The sequence below is a fragment of the Phyllobates terribilis genome, unplaced genomic scaffold, assembly GCF_046119375.1.
Source record: "Phyllobates terribilis strain yellow unplaced genomic scaffold, ASM4611937v1 Scaffold_3__8_contigs__length_932513732, whole genome shotgun sequence".
NCBI classification, from domain to species: Eukaryota; Metazoa; Chordata; class Amphibia; order Anura; family Dendrobatidae; genus Phyllobates; species Phyllobates terribilis.
The window spans coordinates 743,333,348-743,350,770 of record NW_027362763.1 but is presented as its reverse complement, the minus strand read 5'-3'; the positions used below and the strand labels follow the sequence as shown (position 1 = coordinate 743,350,770).

At 43.1% G+C, this 17,423-nt stretch overlaps 2 protein-coding genes across 4 annotated transcripts in view; one reads left to right on the top strand and one right to left on the bottom strand.

The window, feature by feature from the left end:
* AFTPH (aftiphilin) overlaps positions 1 to 8,228 on the bottom strand; it is a 67,116-nt gene extending 58,888 nt beyond the window's left edge. Inside the window, exon 1 of one of the 2 annotated variants that reach the window (XM_073672159.1) lies at positions 7,947 to 8,228. The gene's annotated coding sequence lies outside the window, so the exon portion shown is untranslated. The remainder of the gene's footprint in view (positions 1 to 7,946) is intronic. The other variant, XM_073672160.1, reaches the window with a different exon arrangement.
* Positions 8,229 to 8,332: 104 nt separating this feature from the next.
* On the top strand, positions 8,333 to 13,262 carry SYS1 (SYS1 golgi trafficking protein). 2 transcript variants are annotated; one of them, XM_073672161.1, is made up of 3 exons: positions 8,338 to 8,491; positions 10,984 to 11,032; positions 12,595 to 13,262. In XM_073672161.1, the coding sequence occupies exon 3, from the start codon at positions 12,644 to 12,646 to the stop codon at positions 13,118 to 13,120; it is 477 nt and encodes a 158-aa protein (XP_073528262.1). In that variant the 5' UTR covers positions 8,338 to 8,491; positions 10,984 to 11,032; positions 12,595 to 12,643; the 3' UTR covers positions 13,121 to 13,262. The 2 variants fall into 2 exon arrangements, with proteins under 2 accessions (XP_073528263.1, XP_073528262.1); XM_073672162.1 differs by lacking the exon at positions 10,984 to 11,032 and having other exon boundaries at positions 8,333 to 8,491.
* Positions 13,263 to 17,423: the final 4,161 nt, after the last annotated feature.

Below are 17,423 nucleotides of genomic sequence, written 5' to 3'. Positions count from 1 at the left end.
CCCCACCTCTCCTCTCCATCAATTCCTTCACTGGCTCCCCATTACCCAGAGACTCCAGTTCAAAACCCTAACCATGGCATACAAAGCCATCCACAACCTGTCTCCTCCATACATCTGTGACCTAGTCTCCCGGTACTTACCTGCACGCAACCTCTGCTCCTCACAAGATCTCCTTCTCTACTCCCCTCTTATCTCCTCTTCCCACAATCGTATACAAGATTTCTCCCGTGCATCCGCCCTACTCGAACTCAGTACCCCAACATATCAGACTCTCGCCTACCGTGGAAACCTTCAAAAGGAGCCTGAAGACCCACCTCTTCCAACAAGCATACAACCTGCAGTAACCCTCGCTCCACCATACTGCTGCACAACCAGCTCTACCCTCACCTACTGTATCCTCACCCATCTCCTGTAGATTGTTAGCCCTCGCGGGCAGGGTCCTCTCTCCTCCTGTACCAGTCGGTGACTTGTATTGTTCATGATCATTGTACTTGTTTTTTATTATGTATACACCTTTTCACATGTAAAGTGCCAAGGAATAAATGCCACTATAATAATAATAATAAATATATGAGGGTCTCCACAGTTGGACCCACCAGATTGAAAAACGGAAGGCCATCTATTGCAGAAACCACAATCCTGGTGTGCACAGAGGCCTTGATGAATGAGTTAATGCCACATATTTTACTACAGAAGTGTTAGGTGGAGTGAAGCTCTGGAATACTCCTGATCCAGGACATCTGTCTGTCTGAACACTGCAGAAGAGAGTGGAGCGAAGCAGGAGTTTAGTGGTTTGCCATCTGCAGCCTCGCTGTCTCATTATGGAGCTGCTCATTTATGTCAGCACACTACAAAACAAAGATAATAGGATTTTCCATCACATCACAGGAGTCTCCTGGGTGCTCGGTTACAGGACAGTACTGCATTTTTTATCAGTCGTCCAACTCTCACCCACCTAAAGTCAGGAGTCATACATAGAAACCCAACTACACCGCGCTAAAGAGGAACTACTCAGCAGCAGAACTACACCTCACATCATTCCAGCTGATCCAACGACATGAGTGACAGAAGCGGGAGCCCTCGTCTACCTGCACTACATGGGCAGGTGAAGCCTGAGAACGACCGGGCGGCTGCAAGGACAATTCACTGACTGTTCTGTTTACACATCCGACCTCCTCGGAGACGTGCGAAACTGCAGAAATAAAAGGCAGCGGCGGTCACAGCACTGGATCCGCTCCGCAGCTTTCTGTACTGTAGTCTTGGCTCAAAGTACAAATCAATAGCTCGATGTCATTTTATAAATCCTCATCTCTAAGAAGAATCCACCATAGAGAACAGAGAAAGGAAATGTATCCCCACCCTGGAACGGACATTTACTAAGAATGGTACACTAGTATAAGAAATACAGTAATATTACCGTACACAGCAACAAGTCCAGGTAAAGGTGGAAAAAAAAAAAAAAAAAATGGAAGACATCCTTAGTAAATCAATGAAAGTCCTCAAATCCTCGCACCCGTCAAAAATGACATAGGTGTAGGCAAAAGTGACCGGGAGCCCGATAGACTATTTCAGCCTTTGAGACTTGCACTGTAGGGTGGCAGTATCGTCTACAGACAGAATGCTTGGGTGGGTTCACATTGCTTTCTGCAGGGTCCATTTTCCATATAGACCCCCCAAATTAACTCCACAAAGTCCAAGAGTGTCCTTTTGCCCCCATTAGGGCAGTATACACTTTTTCTGCTGTATGGAGTAGTGCAGTCTGCTTTGTGATTTCAGCCAGTAAAAACGTGGCCATACAGTAGCATTTTTTGGGGGGGGGGGACTATGTAGGACAGATGTCACCATTTGGCTATATGTTTGCATCAATCATAGGTGTATACTGGGAAATCTTACAGACATAAACCTAGAACAAACTGCAAAGTGCAAAATGTAGTGTAACCGCAGCCTTACAGGTACTGCCACTCCTGCACAGGGGGGCCCTGGACCCCCCAATGTGCATACTAGGAAGGGTGAACATAAAAGTTTCCTCTGAAACTTAGCTAAAATCTATGGCCTTCTCTACATGTTATAGTGGTAATTCTCATAAATTACTGGCACAACACAATATATTACAGATTAGGATCATAGATAATCAAGAAATTAAAAAAGTCTATATATGCAACATATCAGCTAACCATATACAGATTAATATGGCTTCTCTAATACCTTGTAGATGGTATTCATGGTGCACAGAATGACCATGCAGCCACGTAAGATAAAGAAATGGATTAAATTGGGGGCAGACAGACTAAGCTCATATCCTTCTATATTCTCCATACTAGATCAAGACTTAAACCTCTGTCAGCAGACTCTGCAGAGATCACAAAACAGACACATTGGAAACAGTAATAATATCAGCCCTAGGCGTTCCTCCACCACTAATAGCAGAAAATTACAGTCCACAAGACGAGCTTTCATTGGATTTTTTTTTTTCTTTTTAAATTTAAACCGAGTCCCTCTTCCAATCACCACTTCCCCACTGCTTCTGAAACAGGTTATTTTTTCTGTGCCCCTCCGTTCTAAAGTTATGGTAGAAATTTTCCCTTTAACCAACTGGGCATGTACCCCAGAACTTGGACGTTTGCGTTATCTCATCCAATCATAACACAGCCACGCCCATAAAGAAATTCAGTGGTATACGCCCAGTTGCACCTATGCTTTACACTTATACCAACATGTGCTCCGGCTCATTTATTTGGTTTTGGCTTTAGTTTTTTTGTACATACAGGGTCATGGCTCCCCCTTTTAGGGCTGTGCATTTAGTCTATATAGCTTTCCACGGGCAGGTGTCTGACCAGTCAGGCCTGGGTCCTGCTTGAACCAGTCTATTGATGCCTGCTGGCACAGAGAGGTTTAGTAGTGGAGACAGGACTATCCTGATTGGGTACACCTTGTCGTGGTGGGATGGCTTTTACACTTTTTTGATCAAAACAATGTCAAATTAAGTACTTTATGTTATTTACATGTACTTTTACTATTTACTTTCTGGAGGGTATTTGCTCATTTTGTTTTTATCCTAGGTTATGCTTATTAATGGCCACAGTGAGAATGCGCACATACACACTGCACTTATATCAACATGTGTTCCAGCTAATTTCTTTGGTTTTGCCCAGTTGGTTGAGAATAGAAAATTTGCATCATTAACAGAAAGAATAACTTTGGAAAGGAGCCGCCCAGAAAAAAGCAAAACGAAAAACTGTTCCAGAATCAATGGAGCTCCGGCAATTAGCGGAGATACTCTGAGGGGTTTAAACAGAAAAAAATGCTGTGAAAATGTCTTCTCTAAAGACGATGTGCCATCTGCAGCTGCTTACTTCCATCAATGATTACCTGTCCAGTGGTGAACACAAGACTATGCCGGTCCACTGGTTCCAAATCTGCTGTACGGTTTCCCTGTCATCATTAATCTTCAGCGAGGAAAACCTGGCTGATGCGACTTTTCTGAAAACCACAAGGGTATGTGAACACGACATCTTTTAGATGTGCAAAAAAATTTGCATGACCCGGAGAGTTGCCATCATATAAATAATCCCCTTATACAGCAGCCTAGAAAATCCCCTCTATAATGAAATAATTACAGCCCATAGACAAAAGCTCACTTCCGCCTGGAATGCAACCGATCAAGTTCTTGTATTTGCTTTCCAGTGTCTCACTCTGGAAAATTACAAGTCTAGTGAATATTTCAGGAGGAAGGATCAGGTGCCACCTGCTAGTCACACCTCTCCCCCTGAGCCAAAAGTAACTCCCTCCCAGAGATGCACAGAGCAGAGACACCAGGAGCAGGGGCTCAGACAAGCAACAGAAGAATGGGAGAAATACTTTGTTGCTTCATGTGTTATATTTGATTACAATGTATCTTCTTTTCTGTAAATATTTACCACAAAGAGTGTAAAGACTGCCATATGTCACTGGTAATTCTGCTGCTTAGGATTTCACAAAAAGTACTTTATAAAGGCATTAAATTCCCAAATTGAATCCGCTAAGCAGGATGCGCCTACAGAAAAGCACAGAAGTATGCAAACTGCCTGAGCCAGCAACACCATGATCAGATCTAAGGCACAGATAGAAACGCTGCACATGTTCTGTTACTGGAGCTCTATATCTATGTGTGAAAGCCAATTAAAGTAATGATGTCCTTAGGATTGGCTCCAGGACTCCTATGAAAAATCCTCTTCAGAATCAGGCATGGAAGGGAGAAGGTAATATGGCTGTACTACAGGGACACAAGCACCAGACTAGGCGCAGCCCTGCGTGGTGTACGGATGCACGACACAGAAGCCGGAGAGGATAATAAAGCAGTAGATTTCTGCCCATGGACGTATATACTACATGCACATTGCCAAATCAGAAGCAAATGCGATTTTCTAGGAAATAATACCAAAAAGTGTGTGCAAAATGTTATAATTCGTCTGCAAAAATTAAAGGGTTCAGCATGGGAATGATAGGGTGCAATGTTATCACATACACCGTACCTTACATTGGTCTATGCTCCAATTACAGGGATTGCAGCAGGTATGCAGTATAAGGGCACACCATGGACTTTCCTACAAAATGCACCCGGGATATCATCAAACATGTGAGTACGGTAGATGGCTGCAAATAAGAGATCAACTGCATTCGGTTCAAGGGCAAAAAAAAAAAATCTTTCCATATGGTTATGGTATATAACCTTGTAGTAATAAGGCTGCATTCAGACAGATGTTGCGGTTCTCAGCAAATTGTGGACATGAGCACGTGTGCTCACCGTCATCACAGAGAAAGGAAAAAAAAAAAAAAAAAGAGTCATCAGCTATTAAAACTAGCACTGGTCCGAGTGGAAAATCACTTGTGCACTGACATTCATTGGTCAGTCCATGGTCCACACAGAAAATATGTTTGGGCAGAACTCACAAGGCTGCACAGCAGCATCGGACCCCCAATATCCGAACCTCTTGCAGTTCTAATGAACCAACCTTAGATCACAGCAATGTCAGTGGCTCAGTAGAAGGTTGGGAATTCCTGGTGACGTAGATGTAATAAGGAATAATTGAGCTTAAAATTTATAGCTGTGCCCGTTGGAAGTATATTTGTATACTGTAAGGCCCCATGGAGCCACACAAGCAGTTTGTGAGCTAAACTCATAAGTGGATCCCCCCCCCAAAAAAAAAAAAGTTGGTGTGTTGCAACCATGTGAACCAGAGTTGGTACCAACCAGCACCTGTTGCTAGACACCACCATGCCCTACCCAAACAAAGAATATATAAACTATCCAGTGAAGTAGGTACATGTGGTGCTGTCCATACTGACATGAGAGCGGTGGCCACTTCCTTCTGTGGCCCCGGGCCCCCTCCTCCATCAGGCTGGAGTCACACATGCAGACTTATAACAGTTTTTTTTTTTTAGCTAAAACAAGATGTGGATCCAAAAACAAGTAAAGGTATAAAGGAAATACTGACGTTACGCCACTATTTTGGGTCCACTTATGAGGTTAGCTTATAAAAGGATATGTGCATATGACGTCACTCAGACGTTCAAAATAGTGAACATCTGCATTTCTATGGAAAAGCCACTCACTGTCCACATGTTCAGGCTTTTCAGCGTCTTAACAGCTTCAGGTTTCCAAAGATGCTGAGCCGTTAAAAGCAGTGAGCGGATCCTTCTTCAGGCGGCTCGGAAAACTCTCTATACTTTACAATAGAGGTCAATGAGAAGGCTGAAATGACACCTGAAATACGCCCAGCCATCTTTTTGAGCATTTTCGCTTCAGAAATTACTAGCAGATTCTTCATTGTTAAATGGAAAAGAAAAAACTAACAAACTAAAAAACACCAGTAAAAAGAAAAAAAAAAAAAAAAAACAATGATGGAAAACCGCTTAAAAAAAAATAAAATAAAAAAAAAAAACGCCGCTAGTGAAAATCGACAATGCAAACACTCAGGTAATGACCAAAAAGACACAAAAAAAGATGCTTCAGGACAAAACGTGTCCTGAGGAGTCTCTCACTTAGAAAGCTCGGCAGGTTTGTCGAAGTTTAAAAAATGTCGTGTGCACTTACCCCAAGTGTGACTCCATAGGGGGTGTCCCCAATATACAAATGGAAAACCAACAGACAGCGCTATAAGGCCTCATTCATATGACAAAGTAGCACAGTCCGAATACAGACCACGATGCACGGACTGGCCTGACATCAACTGCTGCAAACATGGCATGTAAAGAGGGGCAGAGCCTTTTCCACATTATTTGGCCATACCCTTACTGTACCACCAAAATGGCGGAGATTTTTGTAAATAAAAATATTTGGAAATATTACCGTATATATATGCAGAATTTCTGCAATAAAATCTGCCATTGTCTTTGCTGGGAAGAGTCCAGGGTGTATGTACCCCCCCAGAGAGGGAACCTGACAGCAGCCTGCGGATCAGGGGTCAAGAATCGGCCCTTAGCTCTGTTCTTGCAGTCAGGCATATCCCACTCTGGAACATGGCAGAGTTTCACAAAAATAATATTTTACAAACCAGCCCAGGAACAATGCGCCCAGGATGACTAGTCCTAAGCCGGTCTCTGGCAGCTTCTCCCTGCCCCACTATCCTAGACTGACAGGTCTCTCCCTAAACGTGTGTGTATGGGGAAAGAGCTATTATCTGGGGAGATGGAAACTGCTGGGGATCAGCCTCTTGAACCAGTTGTATAGTCCCTGACCGCCTTTTAAAAGTCTGTGAAACCCTGCAGAGTAAACCATACCTGGCTGGCATAACGGCGCTGGTCTCGGATCTGTAATTTGGGCATCAGAAATCTGCCGTCTGGATTCTATAATTTATTTTACTCACTTATATAGCACCATTAATTCCCCAGTGCTTTACAGACATTATCATCACTGTCCCCATTGGCTCACAATCTACATTCCCTATCAGTATGTCTGAGTGTGGGAGGAAACCAGAGAACCAGAAGGAAACCCACACAAACAAGGGGAGAACATACAAACTCCTTACAGATGTTGTCCTTGGTGGGATTTAAACCCAGGACCCCAGCGATGCAAGGCTGCAGTGCTCACCACCGAGCCGCCATAGGCATAGCACAGTGCTCACCACCGAGCCGCCATAGGCATAGCACAGTGCTCACCACCGAGCCGCCATAGGCATAGCACAGTGCTCACCACCGAGCCGCCATAGGCATAGCACAGTGCTCACCACCGAGCCGCCATAGGCATAGCACAGTGCTCACCACCGAGCCGCCATAGGCATAGCACAGTGCTCACCACCGAGCCGCCATAGGCATAGCACAGTGCTCACCACCGAGCCGCCATAGGCATAGCACAGTGCTCACCACCGAGCCGCCATAGGCATAGCACAGTGCTCACCACCGAGCCGCCATACGCATAGCACAGTGCTCACCACCGAGCCGCCATACGCATAGCACAGTGCTCACCACCGAGCCGCCATACGCATAGCACAGTGCTCACCACCGAGCCGCCATACGCATAGTGCGTACCGGTGCCATAACTAGTGTGAGAGCCCAGGAGAATAGAACAGCGCCCGCAGAGCAGTGACGCAGATTTCCCCGACAGGTCACATGACCGGTCAGGAGACGGAGCGGTCAGTGCACTATGGCGATGAATAACTCTATGGTGCTACTGGAAGCACCTGACAGTATGGGGCCAGGGCTCGGCATTGGAGTGACTGGCGCTGAGCTGCAGTACCTCACACAACCTGCAGACAGGTGTGGCGCTGTTTTTCTAGTCCTGTACATTCCCTTTAAATTAACGCCTTACTTCCTGGAGCCCCAGCAGAACCACTAGACCCGGTGTCCAGCTGTTAGCCCGGGGAGACCACCAGACAGCTTCCCTGACACCGGAGGAAGTGACGGGCAGAAGTTGTCAGAGCTGCCATGTTGTGTACACGGAGTCACAGATGTAAACAGCCGGCTCTCACCTTGCCCCCGTCTCCCGGGCCGCACAGCTCGGACTTGCCGCTCATGTCGGTCCCCGGTACAGTTCCGACTCTCCGCCACTCGGGAGGTGGTAATGTAGTGGTCGCCAGCTCCACCTGCCAGTCCTCCAGATAACCCCGAACCCAGGAAGCGGCAACAACACCAGCAGCAGCACTCAGCCTCCACCTCCGCCTCCTCCTGGATCCGCCTTCCCGTCATCCACCGCGTCCAGGAGGAGAAGCTGAACCGCTGCGCAGGCGAAGACGGAAGTGGAACAGCAAAGTAGGGCGGAACAATCTGAGCTGTCAGCCTCTTTTGCCAGTTCTGCGTCACTTCCTGCAGCGCTCTGACGTCATTTTCCGCTGACTGACAGGAATTAGGAGGCGGACTATATCACGTGATTGGAAAGTGTGTACGATGTGTACAGGCTGACGTCACTTCCGGCACGGAGCTGTAGCTGGCGGCTAGGGCGGAAGTGACGTACTTGTGTGGCCGGTGTGATGGCTGGAGACGGAGGAGGCTGACAGGAGTCTGCGGGGACAATATGGTGAGAAGGAGCCGTCCTGGCGTCTCAGCACCGTGTACTGCGTGCGGCCTGGTGTGTGGATGTGTCGCCTGGTTGTCGGTGCTCGGCTTTGTCCTGTCTCGTTTTCCTTTCCATCTCACCCATCAGTCCTTAGTCTCTTCCCGGGGCCCTGTAGGGAGCACGGATGCAGAATTTGTTGTCACATCAGACATTGAGACCGCTGTGCTGTCCACCATGCTTTACACTGCATCTCTTCTTTACATGTGCTGCTATGTATCCGCATAAGCTCAGTGTCCAGCAGATACCCTTTTCTATTAGTGTTCCCACAGCTCCCATTCTTACACTGATGTCTGCTTCCCTAGTGAGCGGGCGCATTTCCTGCCATGTTTGGTGATGAGGCCGGTTGTAGAGTTGGTGACGGTGGACGTCACTTCTTAGTTTTTGAGAACAGTCTCAGCCTTTTGTAAATTAGTATGTAGTTTTCATTCAGCTGGAAACCCCCTATTGAAAGAGTTTGTCCAGGATTAGAAGAAATGGAGCAGAAATGTGAAAATAATCCTTACTCACCCGGTAAATCCCCATCCGCACCTCCATCTCTGAGGCTACTGATTAGCTGCAGTGGTCGTGTGCTTGGTCATAGCACGTTAACACTGCAGAACAAGACCAGTGGGGAAAACCTAATTTTTGGAGAAACTCCTTTAAATATATAAGATGTCACTTGAGTGTAGGGGCAGATCAACAACTTCTGTGCCCTTGTAAACTTCCATGTATCGCAGTAAAACTGCAGCCACATTACAGTCCTGTTAGACCGGGGTCACACTGGCGTATGTTATCTCGTGCCAGAGAATCGGGCAGATTATGTTATTGACAATCAAACTCTGTCACAGAGGTACAGCACAGGTATGGGGAAGATGGACTGCACTCAGATGATATCTGAGTGCAGTCCAATGTTTCTCTTGCACTTATAGACTTGTATTGGTGCAGGCAGTCCGATTCTCGGATGCTCTCGCAGTATTCTGCAATTGTTTGCTTATGCCGGATCGGCATGAGAAAAAGATTGCAGCTCTGCACTGCCCCGTAGTATAACATTGGGCCGAGTGCTATCCGATTTTTAAATTGATTGCGCTCATCCAATTTATTCGCTCGTGTGAGTGAGCCCTTATAGTGAGTGTTAGGATAAATCTAGAAGCAATTAAACCTCAAGTGAGAAAAAAAAGCTGCCATCTAGATATCAAGCAAAATGAGATGATAAGGTTTATTTCCAAAATCACAAGTTATCCTATTGCTAAAGGTCCAATTGATGGAAGCCCCAGTAATCCCAGTATTGGCTCCTGGCTCTGCAGCCCCTTCTTGATTGGAGCAGAGGTTGCTCAGCCCCCACTCCACTCATTGTTAATGGGACTATTGGGAGAGCACAGAGCGCTGGACTCTGCTGTTCCCGTTAGTCCAGCTGACGATAAATGGAGCTGAGGCCAAGTGAGCGCACACCTGCTCCATCCAGTATGGGGCTGAGAGCTCAATCTTGGGATTGCTAGTGGTTGTCAGCGGGCAGACACCCAGTGATCAGCAAGTTACCCTTTATGCCCTATGATTTGGGGAAAAAACCTTTAATATGGGAGGGGGTTGCAGTTCCTCTTTAACTTCTTATGCACTGAGCCAATATTAATTTTTTTCGTTTTTGTTTTTTTCACCCATTCTTCCAAGAGCCATAACTTTTCCCTTTGTTTTACATAGCCATACAAATGCTTTTTCAAGTTGTAGTGTGAATGACGCCATTCATTTTACCATATAATATAATTTCTTTCCTGTTTTTTCAACTTAAGTGGTGTGAAATGGCAAAAAATAAAAATTAAATTTTGATAGTTTTTTAAAAATGACTAGGCAACATGATGCAATTACTGCAGCACAAAACTTGTCTCTTATTTTCAGGGTTGCATAACTTGTTTTGTTTTTTTTCCATCAATGGAGCTGTGTGAGGGCTTGCTTTTTGTGTGGCGCGCTTAAGTTTTTTAATGTTACCATTTTAGGGTGTATCTGACGTGTGGATCGCATTTTCATTTTTGCATTTTTACCTGGGGTGCAGCGTCCAGAAAACCTGAATTTTTTTTTTTTTTTTTAGCGTTTTGATTTTTAATTCCCTTTCCTGACGTTTAACGTATGGGTGAAATAATTTTATTTTCATAGATCAAGTTTTCTGGAGACAATACTAAATGTTCCCCCTTTTTTAATGTATATTGAATTATCTGTTAATTGTGGAGAATCTGGGGGATTCAAGTTAAGATTTTATTTAAAGCACCACTCCAAGGCTGAAGTGAAAAAAGAAAACCCTGCAGTTGTGCTTTAATATTTTTACAACTTTTCTTACATCATTACACTTTATTTCTCATCCTCATGCGGGATTTGAACGTGCGATCATTTGCAGAATATAGGACAAGTCGTGGTGTTCTTTATTCGGGGATTGAGCATAAAATTCAGGTAGCTAATATTATTTTTTATTTTTTATTTTTTTTTAGATCCGTTACATATCTTCAAGTTTTGTTAACAAGCGGAATCTTATGCCAGGTGAGAAATGGATCCTTCCATTCACTGCAATGTTACAGCCAGCTTAGGCTGTACATGGCCACTGCACTGTCAGTGGCCATGTACATACTCCCTAATGGGTCTGTCTCTACTTGAATGTAAAGGCTAAAGCTGCCGGGACCCACATAGATCAGAGGACATGTTTGGATACTGTCATACATCAGGTATGGCACAGGGTACTTTTTTGGGTATATAGGCTGCTTTACAGTTGAGTATGACATGAAAATATGTATACTCTGCTTTTTGGTTGTGTTTTTATTCCATGTACTATTGAGAATATCACTATTCTCATTTCTATTCATTAAAATGAAAAAAAGAAAAGCTGCAAGTATCCTAAAATAGCGAAGAAAAATCCACTTCAGCGTTCCCCCAGATTACTGTGGCCCCAGGCTTCAATATCTTGTACATACAATAGTCTGGGAAAGACTATTGTAACTTTAAGGGGTTTAATCTTAAACACTTATATTTTAGAACAGGATCGCACTGCTCCCCTGCCTCCCACCTCCTGCTTGCTAGGTGGCAGTGCGCTCCCAAGTGATAATAATAATTTTTATTTATATAGCGCCAACATATTCCTCTGCACTTTACCATTAAGTAGGGACATGTACAGATATATTCAATACAAGGTAAGACAGTTTAAACAGTTACATTAGGAGTGAGGGTCCTGCTCGCAAGCTTACAATCTACAAGTGATTGACAGTTCTGACCGGCAAAACACAAACAGATTGGTCACAAACCAAAATAATATTTGGAATGTGAAAAAATGGGAGTGCTTTGTCTGCTGTACTTGGCAGTATTTTTGGTCCGAGTGCGATCATCCAAAACATTGGATCGCACATAGTAAAATGTTAGTCTATGGGGCCGTGCACATGTCAGATTTTTTTCGCGGGTCCAAGAATAAAATCACGGCATGCCTGAGTTTGATCCAATATTCAAATCACACTCTGCCATGCAAGTAAGTGAGTTCATGGAAAACGTCAGACTGCACTCGGATGACATCTGACATTTCCACAGAGTAGTAACAGAATGGAGAAGATGGAGAATTTTTTCTCTCCATCTTCTCATCCAAGATGATCAGATCACGTTGTGATCAGAAAATGATCAGAGTGTCTTAAGCGTAATCGACCTGATTTGTCTTGGATAAGAGAATAGACCGTCTCCTGCACCTATCCTAATTGTGCCGTTCAGACCAGCAGCATGCTTGTGCCACGGGTCCAAACTGTGCACTCTGCAATCACAGGCATCTTTTACTCTGTTGCATTGGGGGAGCTCAGGGGGGACTGAATGGGGTCAGATCAAGTAATCCTGCCAGTTTCAGAGCAGCGCTTACAATCTCTGTAGCAAGATATTGTTAGCGTTGTGTTCTTTGGGAGTCTGGCCAGCACTAGGTAACGAGTAGTAGACTGTAAAATAAAAAATCGCTCTGTTCTTGAGAATGGAGAGGATTTTTAATAAAATCATTGGTAAGGTTGCTTATTTTTGGAGTCTAAGTACTTGATATTAACCCTTTAATACATTGCTTTCACACTGTCTTTCTTTTCCAGCAACAGTCTCCTGAGGCTTTCCCCCGTGTCGCGGCTTATAGACTGTACCATGAGAATGGCCGGCCAGTTCCGGAGCTACGTGTGGGATCCCGTCCTCATCATTTCTCAGATTACACTGATGCAGTCCATCTACTATGGCTGCCTGGGCCTGTGGATTGCGTTACTGGACTTGTTGATTCACTACAGCCCTTCCCTTGACCAGCTATTTAATTATGAACTCTTGGGCTTCTCTTCTGTGCACGGGAGGATCACCATGATGGCTTTCATCTTAAACTCTTTGACCTGTGCTCTGGGACTACTGTACTTTATCCGCAGGGGAAAGCAGTGTCTGGATTTCACTGTGACTGTCCATCTTTTTCACATGTTCGGATGTTGGATATATAATGCTCACTTCCCGAGCACAATCACTTGGTGGCTGCTGATGTTTGTATGCATTGGCCTAATGGCAGTGACTGGCGAGTATCTGTGTCTGCGGACTGAACTCAACGAGATCCCCCTCAGCTCTGCACCCAAGTCTAATGTGTAGACTTTTTTTTAACTCTACGTACCTGTCAGATGTTTCAGTATTTATACTCCGCACTGTTAGATCTGCTAATGGTTTCTTGAGCTTGGTTAAAACTACTTCTAGAATTAAAGCTATGGAATAATTGATATGATGGAGTATACAAGCTGTGAGCACGTCTGAGTCTGGTCTGTTCAGTACTTGCATACCCAAAGTTTTTATTTTTTTATTTTCTATCCTTTGTTGCGTTTATGACCACCCCGGATTTTTTTTTGTCTTCTCAAACTTGCAAGAACTTTTGTGGAGGAGATTTAAAGGTTTCAGCATCTTTATATTTAATACAAGATCATTTCTACCAGTTCGGAACAAAAGCAAAGTAATAGAAGCGTCAAAAATGATCATATCTGATATACAGGTGCATCTCACTAGATTAGAATATCATCAAAAAGTTAATTTATTTCAGTTCTTCAATGCAAAAAGTGAAACTCGTATATAGAGTCATTACAAACCGAGTGATCTATTTCATGGTGTTTATTTCTGTTAATGTTGATTATTATGGCTTACAGCCAATGAAAACATAAGTCATTATCTCAGTAAATTTGAATAATTAACAAAAACACAGGCAAAGGCTTCCTACGCGTATAAAAAGCCCCCTTAGTCTGTTTCAGTAGGCTCCACAATCATGGGGAAGACTGCAGACTTGACAGATGTCCAGAAGGCAGTTATTGACACACTAAGTAAATGCAAAGTAGATTTTGCATTTCATTTGGAAAACAAGGTCCTTATCAAAGCAACCTGGGCTTCCATAACACCTCAGCAGTGCCACAGACTGATCGCCTCCATGCCACGCCACATTGATGCAGTAATTGATGCAAAAGGAGCCCCGACCAAGTATTGAGCGCATTTACTGAACATACATTTCAGCAGTGGTAACATTTCGGATTTTAAAAATATTTTTCAAGCTGCTGTTATAAAGTATTCTAATTTACTGAGATAATGACTTTTGTGTTTTCATTGGCTGTAAGCCATAATCATCAACATTAACAGAAATAAACACTTGAAATAGATCACTCTGTTTGTAATGACTCTATATAATATGAGTTTCACTTTTTGTATTGAAGAATTGAAATAAATAAACTTTTTGATGATATTCGAATTTAGTGAGATGCACCTGTATAACTCACTGGTGTAGTACATAGGTGTGAGCATATAGTGGACATAGTCAGATATGAAGTACAGATGTCCATAAACTTTGGGAGGTGATGGATGAACAGACGTTGAGTTGTAACAAGAAAAGAGCATGATAGAGGTTTTATGTAGCGTTTCTATGACCTAAGGCCTCTTTCACACATCCGATGTTCTCGTGTGAGTGCTGTCCCTGGTTTTCTTGGATATCACTCGTACCTGTGATAGTCTGTGGGGCCATACAGATGTCCATGACTTTTCGCGGACCGAGCGGTCTGCTCAAAATCGAGCAGACATGTCTGATTTTTTATCTCCGTGATCAAAATCAGCAAGCAAAGTCCACCCATCCATGAAAAAATCAAACCGCACTCGGATGACCCAAACATAAAATGAATAGCATTTACCAGGGGTAGAAAACATGGGAAAAAATCCTTTATTGCTCCATGCACATAAACAAAGCGACGTTTCAGCCATTCAGGTCTTTTAAAACGTTGCTTTGAAGCAATAAAATAATTTTTTCCATATTCTCTACCCCTGGTGAGTGCTGTCCATCAATTTTTTTGTTTGGGACTGCATGTGGATCAGCAGATTCTGGTCTATTTTGTGGCCTGTGTTACTTAGAATTGAGTGTGTGCTGCAGATATATTTTCTTTTTTAGATGCACTCGGATGACAACAGTGTGTGGTCCAGTTTTCACGGACCGTCAGAAAAGAGAAGGTAGAAAAAAACTTTTTTTTTTCCATGTACGAGAAAAACTGACACTCGGACCAAACGCTGTTTAAGAAAAATGGTCTGTTTTTCTCATGTGGAAAATACTGACATGTGAATGAGGCTGGATTCACACATCTGTGTATTGGTGGCCAACTACAGACCTCACTGCACGGACTGGCCTGCGAACTCGTCAGCCTCATAGGCATAGATGGGGCTGTAGAGTTCAGGCCAATCTGTACTTGGACCGTGAAACTCAATGAGTGATTCCTTAGGCAAGATCTACAACATGTTTTTTTTTTTATGGTTTTGTTTTCCTTCCGCAAGTCGCTGTAAAAGTGAAGCTTACGTGATATTTTATGTAATTGTCGCAGAATACAATTCAAAATTAAGCAAATATCCATTTAAAAAGTGACCTTTATTTATTTTATTCCATAAATCAATAGTTACTTGAAAATGAAAAACTTTGTAATATATCTTATCAGAGAAATCTGCTTCTTTCTCCCTCTGGACTGATCTTTATCTCTCAATAGTCTCTATTTTTGGGTGAAATCTGTTTTCAGTAATAGGGATGGGCGGTGGCAGTTGGTGCTCATAAAGTTCTATGGAGAAGCGCACACACAGACATTCTGCTGCAGCTTCTCCTTGACCAGGCACATTGTCGTGTTTTATTGTATATGTTCTTTTAACAACTATGTAAAAAAAATTTTTTTTTTCGCAATACACAATGCTTTGTCATTTTTACATTCCTTTTTTATTATGCTGATATCAGGAGGGGAATGTAAAGACAAATGGGAAATGTGTGACTTTTTTCACCTTTTTTTTTTTTGTTGTTGTTCTGACCACAAAGGAGCACCAGAAAACATTGTAATTTGCATTCCTCTTTCCGTAGAAATTACTTTTATAGATTGGACATGTTTTCTTTTCCGATGGGGGTTGGGGCTACAAAGATAACAGAAATATAAGACTCCAAATTAATTTACTTTTCTCTCCTGCCACCCATCTAAACAGTAAAGCTGCCAACCACTGCATTAACTTGGGATGGTAGCAAAATCCATCCATGAAACTTACTCATGGATTTGCTGCAAACTTCATCATATATGTCAGAAAGGGTGAAAATCTGCCCTGCAAGTCTGTTTTAGATTTGATAATGTTTTACCCACTTTGCTGCTGTTGTAAAGGTGGCTTTTCTGCCCGCAAATTAAATCTGCATCATTCCCGCTAGATGTGAACAGAGCCTAGTGATTTACCACAACAGCTAAATGGAATGAGAAATATTTGGTCTTAAGGAAATGACATTTAAAATATTTTTACATTCCTTGTTACTATTTTTCCTGGTTGGTCACTATTTCAACTTCTCTTGATGAAATTATCACCTAGATTTTTTTTTCTTCTTTAAATCATTCCCAGTATAGACTAGAAGGAACTGAGGCAAGTGTGCCCCCAAGCAAGTGTGCCCCCAAGCAAGTGTGCCCCGCTGAACATTGTCACTCCTGATGTAAGGCTGGTAATTTTGGGTCTGAAGATCTGTGTCCTGTTTGGATAATGCGGTGCGTCTATGGACCGTGAAACTCGGACGTGTGAATCCGGTCTAACTGGTTCATATCCGAGAGAAGAGTTTGAAGACATCATTTCTATGTATTGCAGTCAGATTTTCCATGAATAATTTCTGGGTTTTTATTTCACTTTTATTTGTAGTCTTTATCCAACAGAATTTTGTGGCTTTTTACATAGGAGACGGTGCAGATTGTTACTATCCTGTCTTCTACAGTCCTGCTCATTGTTATTGGAGCCATGAAGTTTAAGTACATAATGTGGAATATCTCCTGAAAAAAATGAATCAAGTGAAAGTTTTTTGTATAGATCACTTGTGTTAAATACAAAAGAGCAAATGATAAACAATAATTTAAAACAAAGGGAAGGAAAAACCTAAAACCTGCTGTTTCACCGGTATTGTGATCCTTTACGTTAATTTAGTTTGGAAAACATTTTTACTCGCCTGTGGTATATCACAAAAGAAATTCCCCTGTGATTAATTGTCGGTGCCCATGTGACATGAATTAGCCAATGAATGATGACTTCAGTGTTTTGAAAAGCCACATGGTAGGCCCTGTACCTTTGTCACAATGGTGAAGACAAAGGAGCTGTCTGAGGACATAAGAACTGCTATTATTAGCAAACACAAGACTTCCAAAGGGTTTAAGGTCATCTCCAAAGACCTTTTGTATCCGAGTTTCAACAGTGCGCAATGTTATTACAAAGTTTGCCAAGCATGGAACCGTCAAGAACCTTCCTGGACGTAGGGGAGAGAGGAAAATTGACAAGAAAGGTCTTCGAAGGTTGGTGCGAATGGTGGGAAAAACACCACGTCAAACATCCAAAGACCTGAAGTCCAACCTGGAACAGTCTGGGGTCGTGGTATCAACAGGTACTA

Coding starts and splice junctions, on each gene's coding strand:
- SYS1 (XM_073672162.1), top strand. CDS start 12,644: ATGAGAATGGCCGGCCAGTTCCGGAGCTACGTGTGGGATCCCGTCCTC.